Source organism: Gastrolobium bilobum, unplaced genomic scaffold (assembly GCF_033153095.1).
Source record: "Gastrolobium bilobum isolate Gb01-03AN ecotype WA unplaced genomic scaffold, APGP_CSIRO_Gbil_v1 utg86886, whole genome shotgun sequence".
NCBI classification, from domain to species: Eukaryota; Viridiplantae; Streptophyta; class Magnoliopsida; order Fabales; family Fabaceae; genus Gastrolobium; species Gastrolobium bilobum.
In genome coordinates this window covers 25,426-31,981 of record NW_026897692.1, presented here as the reverse complement: position 1 = coordinate 31,981, position 6,556 = coordinate 25,426, and the positions used below count along the sequence as shown (strand labels likewise).

The window sequence follows — 6,556 nt, the reverse complement described above, 5'->3', positions numbered from 1 at the left end:
ATAAAATAAATATTATTTTTTTATTTTATTTTCATAAATTAAATAGGCCAGCCTACAAGGCTGTAGGCCGGGCTTGACAAAATTGGCCTATGGCCTATTTATTAAAAAAGCTTTTTTATAAACCTAAGCCTACTCTACTTTTTTGAAAGGCCGAGCCTGGGCTGAACTTAATGTAGGCCGGGCCGTAGGCTGGGCGCTGGCCAGCCTGACCCATTTACCCCCCTATACGCGAGATGTCATACAGACATGGATGAAGCATTTTTTTCTTGAAAAAAATAAAAAAAAGTGAAATAAAAAAAAATAAAGGCAAGACACAGTGCGTTGAATCAATACCCCGAAGTGGGGTTTCTTTGACCATGACCGCGTGACGAACCGAACTCTCTGTATTCTGTGTGTGACCATAAAAATATCTTGTTTTCGTTGCGTAGTCGGAACCTTTCCTCCGATCACCGGATAAATGGTTCCGGTCTCCGGTGGCCGGCATCAACACCACTTCGATTCCGACAAGGCATAACCCTTATCTGATTTCATGGATCCTTCTGATTCTCACTCCCAGTCACTGGAACAGGAAGTGCCCAAGAAGAACGGCGTCGTTTTTGTTATACTGCGATGGGTTCTCGCAATTCTATTCCCCTTCCTTTTATTGTTCTCGATTCCCTTTCTGGTTGGTTTGTTGCTTCTCGTGGTCGCCGATTTCTCTATCCCTAACCCCATTTCTCTCCCCTCACAGTGCAAAATCGTCTCCACCGGTTAGTTTATCTTCTACCTTCAATTCAATAACATGCTTAAACTTCTCTGTATGAGTTTCCAAGCTTAGTTTAGTTTCATCCTGAATGAAAATTATGAAATCAATACGCATGAAGTGGGAATTGGATTTTTTTTAAATTTTTTTTTTAGGTTTTTAGATTCAGCTCAGGAAGTAGTGTAGGAAGGTATTAGAAGCCGATGGATCAAGTAGAAGGAGTTGACTAAATTCTTGATTTGGGATATTTGACTTAATTACTTTAGCTGCTACATTGCTTGATTACTTTTTTTTTTCCAGTTCAAAAAGGTTATATTGAACTCCCGAAATGTAGTGTAAAATGCTAGCTTGCTTTGCACAAAACTTGTAATTAGTAAAATATAAATTTTGCTCAGAATATTTGTGTATTTTAGTAAGAAACTTCTTGCTGAAATGAACAATGTTATGCGATTATACAGTTAAGTTCTCTGTTATGGTGAATCTGTTTGTTTAAATATATATACTTTTGAGGGCTCTAAACTGCAGCATTTGAAATTTTGGCAGCTTCGAAAAATCTTATTTCCAATATCAGTGCATAATAGCCCTTATTAAGTTTGTCCAGAAAAAGCTGTACTTATTGTACTTCAATCTTCATAGCTAAAAATGTCTTCATATATATTTTTTTTATTAATAATTTGTGAAAAAGGAAGTCAATTATATATGATGCTTTAAAGTTACACATATCTTTTGTGAGCTAATGATTAATTTGATTTATATTTTTCTGTTCTGATCTTTGTTTGATTGATAATACTCATTTGATTCGATGTTAAGAAGTTTTGCGAAGAATGGAAGGTATTATTGCTTGTTTTACTTCATATTAAATTGCATGTTATCATTTTTCTTACAGGGGTTGATATCAGGTCATCCAAGATTTGTGAACTTGGAATGTTAAATCATAAAGTAAAGGATATATTTCATCATTTTGAAAGAAGCAAATTTCGCTGCCGTTATGATTACTATTGGGCTTCTGTATTCAAGGTTATTATAACTTGTTGCCAATTTAGGTATTGTTTACTATTTTTTAATAAAAGAAGAGATATTATTTTGTAGAAGAAAGACAAGGCACAAGTAATAAGGAAGATAAGATTTTCTCCCATCAATGACTATAAAAAGGAAAATAACATTAACAAACAAGTTTGTTAGTGCAGGAAAGATCTCCAATTCCTCTGCATATCTGCAAGGGATTTTGCCTTAAAAAACCATTTGGCCTGAGTTGATTCTTTATATGGTATCAGATCCCATGACCAAGTGGTCTAGAGTTTGTTTCATGTCGCCCCCATTCTTCTAATAAAAATGTTTAATTTCCATGTCTCAAACCCTGAAAAGAAGAAAAGGCTCTTAGTGTGGTGGGCCTGTAAATTGTCCGTGCCTCAATCCTATAAGTCTCTTATTGTGAGGGGGTGTGTTAAGGGATAACATAATATAAAATAACAAAGGCAGTTTAAACTTCGCAAGGACAGAGAAACACCTTGGAAAATACAAGCATTCCCCTCCATTTGAATACGCCAAAGAACTAAAATTGCTCACTATCTTAAATTTCCCCCCTACTTGCTCGTTAGACACTCTAAAATCAATCAATAAGAACTGCTCCAGACTCAAAAAGACACATCCAATATTCATCAATAATTCCAAATACCTTATCTCAAACAAAAGTAGCTGCAGAACAGTGTGAAGAAAATAGACTGATATTTTGGGTTAGAACTTAGAACCTCACAAAACATTAGTAGTATCAGCGGGAAGAGTTTTATGTGGTCTACGTACCTGTAGCATACTGTAACATTGCTGTAAGTAGCAGTCCTGTTAAGTACCTCTGTCGAAACCAAAGACTTGACTGTTTAGGTTAGTTATTAGCACTAAATAATATCCTTTCTAATCTTGCTTGCCTTGAATGCTTGTCCCTTTTGGTTCAGAACCATACACAGTTTTCTTTTCTTGTCCAAGTCACATTATCTTTGTGTAGAACATGCTACCATATATGACAAGTTGACAACCAATTAATTGTGTATCTGTATGTACATACCTTATCTATGGTCTATCCTCCAATGGTTATGACAACTAGAGGGCTAGGTAATTCTTTTGGTTAGTTATAAATAATTTATGGCAACACTTTTTCAGGTGGAATATAAAGATCACTTCTCAGGTCAGATGCAAATTGCATTTGCAGAGGCTCCAAATGAGGCCCTTCCTATTTATTGCAGGCCTAATTTTGGTGCTGCATGGTTGACGCAATACAAATTTAAGGTGGGGATCTCAACTTGTGGACTTTGATATTATGTGATCAAGCTGAACCTCATTATTGTGTGTAATTTTCATAATGATCCCATATATAGTAAAAGTTAACTATTGTTACCAACTCAGTTGAGGTCTTTGGTAATATTATCTCATTTTTATTTTCTCTTCCTCCTTTAATAGATCAACGAGACTTATGATTGCTGGTACACGTCTGGCATTTCCAAAGTGCATTTATATCAAGAAAATCTTTTCGATTGCCATGCCGATGAGCAGTCTACTCTTGAGAAGATTAGACAATATTCTACCCTGTGAGTACTTTACACTATTTTTCAACCTACCAAATATTTGATTGCTTATTTGCTATGATATCATAGGTTAGATTAAATTAATTAAAATGGCATTGAAGAGTGAGAACTCATAATCTAGCGTTTGTAGATTTAACATTGTCAAGACTTAGCATTTGGGAACTCTGTTCAACTTTTAGTTGGTTTATTTTCAATGTAAACAAACACTTTACGTCTCAGACAAAAAAGACCTTCACCCGGTGTGAAGTTCTTTATGGTGACTCTAAATGAGTGACCAGACTTGTTTATTTGAAGACAGCAAAGAAACTTGCGCATAGCCCAAAGGCTTGGTGGGGATTTAGGTCAAAAACTCAAAATCATAGGTTTAAGTCGTGATAACAACTCCTTGATATATTGAAAAAAGATAATGGGTCAACTAATCCTTTGTCCTTATATAACATTGATAGTTGACATTTTTATTCAACAAGTTCTATGAACAAATAAATAGAAATGTTGTTTCTAGATAGTAGTGTGATATGGAGTCAATTCGCATGTTAAGCCTATCATTTTGAAGAAAAATGTGTGAAAGCCCTACTGATCCTACATGAATTTGTATTCTCAATGGAGGATAGTTTGCTTGGGATGGGGTTGAATTGGTGGGCTCCTACCTTTTATTTCTTGGTCAATATTATATTCTATATAAAGGTAGACAATATGCTATTTCTTTTCCAAGTCATGTATAAATCCAGTGAAGTTTGGGCTATGTCCCTGATAGGATCTGGCAAATTATCAGAGTAAAAGCGCACACAGAACACCAAGCATGGCCCAGAAGAACTGGATTTTCTGATATATTGATTGAAAGTAATTAAGGAAAATACAATTGTAGAGACAATTTTAGAAATAATGGAAGAAGAAAGGAAAAAAATACAAGAAAAGCTAAAAGGTTTTCTGGAGCAATTCGAGAGGCTCCAAATTTCTCTCCCAATCTGGTTTCCCAGCCCAAGAAGTCCCAAATTCCCAATGTCCTTCACACCTTTCACCCTCCCCATCTTATACTAAGTTTAACCTCCTATAATATTCTAAAGTTAGTTATGCCACCTCATTGGTAGAGCATAATCCCCTACAACTCCCCTTACATATACCTACGTATATAATCCTATCAGTCCCATTCATCAAAAAAACTTTGTTGGAAATAAGGTTTGATTGAATAGTGAATTTAATCGGGAGATAATCCAATATAATAATGGGTCAGACCCCCACCCTCTCCTCCTAAAGAAGCTGGTGCTGTTTTACAATTATAAGTTGCTTTTATGACAGTTGAGTATTGATAATCTAATTCCTCTAAATTTATAAATTGTTGATAGTGATTTTTTGTATAGGCATATTTATTATGTTTGAGTAGCATGTCATATAAATATATGTATTTTTATTATAAATACAATATAAAGGTCATGTTGATCTATTATTTATATTATGTATGGATCTCCTATCAGGGCCATGGAGATGGTAAATTCCTGGTTTTCTGGTAAGGGAAGGACGAAATATTGGAGGTGGGAAACTATAGCTGGACTCGTAACTGGGTTCTCAACTTCTTTGATCTCCATAACTTTTATTAGGCTCCTACAACTACTGCTATCTTCATTATATCGATTTTTTGCAAAATGGGCATTCCCTCGGCGAGTCAATGCTGTTCTCATCAGGCGCGCTTGTTTTCTTTTGGCTTACTTATGTTTTGTGGCTTGGTTAGCTATTGAATATGGGAAGAGGCTTGGTCTCCTGGATATTTTCAGAATCCCCATGTAATATTATAATTACAGCAGGTGTTGTCCCATGATAATGAGTGGCGGCACCGTGTAAGGAAGTTATGTAGAGTGGGAATTGAAACTGTAATAGTTTGAATTAAATAGACTCAGTTCCTGTACTTTTCTTTTCAAGTTTTTGGTTAAACTAGTAAGTTTCGGAATAGTGGTTTACATTCTTGTCTTATATCAAATTGCCCACTTGAGTAGCTGTTTGAAGGGATAGTGTGTGTCCCCTACACAGTTGAATTAACACTGTTGTAAAAGCCATTACGATAGCGGAATGAAATTATACTTTATGTTTGTACAAAGTATTTCGAATTTGCGAGGGGTGAGGATTAATCATATCCAATTTTATCCTTGTATGATTGCAAAGAATCCATGGTTTTTCTTTCGCGAAGGAGTAATTTTATTGCATCTCCCAGGCTCGATCAAGAAAGTATTATAATATTAAAATTTAATTTTGATTGAGCGTCATCCAATATTGAATAAACATCTCATTTAAATGAATTTAATCATCTTAATCATTACATAAGGTGATTATTTTGATAAATGGTGTAACATATTATTTGACAGTAAAGTAAATAAAATAAAATTTGATGTATTAATTAAGTTGTTATCTTATTCTGTTCCTAAGTTTTATACTTTGAAATTAAAAGGTACTGCAAAAGAAAATAACTTGATAACAATATCTTTACAAGTAGCAATAGCAACAATGGTGGTGGCAGCAGCTACAACAATAATGGTGATGGTAATAGTTGTAGCCAGTGGCATTGGTAGCCATGAGTCCATGACGATTTTGAAAATGTTAAGAGTGGTGGCAGAAGTGGTAGTTGCAATAAGCAATGGGTACAGTGGCAATGACAGTGACAGCAATACTAGGGATGGCAGATGGGCTGTGGAGGATGATATTCTTGTTACTTAAATAATTTTTATTATGAATGAAACGAGCATTCATTTAAATTTGGAAGGATTGGTTATTTTATATATTTGAAAAAAAGAATTGATAGGATTAACTTACACCGATATAAGAATATCAAGTTTTACACCAAATTTTAACCGTTGATTTTCGTGTATGTAACAGTTAAGATTTTGAGTCATAATAATTAATTAATTAATACTACCTAATAAATTCTTAACCGTTAAATACATGAAAAATAATAGTTAAAATTTGATGTAAGATTTTTTATTCTTATATCGATGTAAAAATATCTTCCCAAAAAGAAAAATGCGGGTACCATGGTTATTGCTTTATAGAAGTAACTTATAATAAATTTAAGAAGGCAAGAAAAAGGGTTCGATATTGAAGTACATGAAATGGGCTACAATTATGTTTTACTTGTTTGAAGATGAAAATAAATGAGCACTACTTTTGATACTTGTGAAGATGGTAGGTAGAATAGAAAAAAAGTAAAACCTTAAGTCGTGAATTTTGCTTCCGCAAAGTTTAAAATTGAATT

At 34.2% G+C, this 6,556-nt stretch overlaps 1 protein-coding gene across 1 annotated transcript; it reads left to right on the top strand.

The window, feature by feature from the left end:
* Positions 1-326: 326 nt before the first annotated feature.
* Positions 327-5,399, top strand: LOC133309354 (uncharacterized). The gene is made up of 5 exons (XM_061510120.1): positions 327-749; positions 1,629-1,759; positions 2,897-3,022; positions 3,194-3,321; positions 4,791-5,399. The coding sequence occupies exons 1-5, from the start codon at positions 530-532 to the stop codon at positions 5,098-5,100; spliced, it is 915 nt and encodes a 304-aa protein (XP_061366104.1). The 5' UTR covers positions 327-529; the 3' UTR covers positions 5,101-5,399.
* Positions 5,400-6,556: the final 1,157 nt, after the last annotated feature.

Excerpts from the sequence above, each read along its gene's own strand:
- LOC133309354 (XM_061510120.1), top strand. The coding sequence starts at position 530 with ATGGATCCTTCTGATTCTCACTCCCAGTCACTGGAACAGGAAGTGCCC. Across the intron at positions 3,023-3,193 it reads TGACGCAATACAAATTTAAG|ATCAACGAGACTTATGATTG; the intron begins GTGGGGATCTCA and ends CTCCTTTAATAG. Across the intron at positions 3,322-4,790 it reads ATTAGACAATATTCTACCCT|GGCCATGGAGATGGTAAATT; the intron begins GTGAGTACTTTA and ends ATCTCCTATCAG.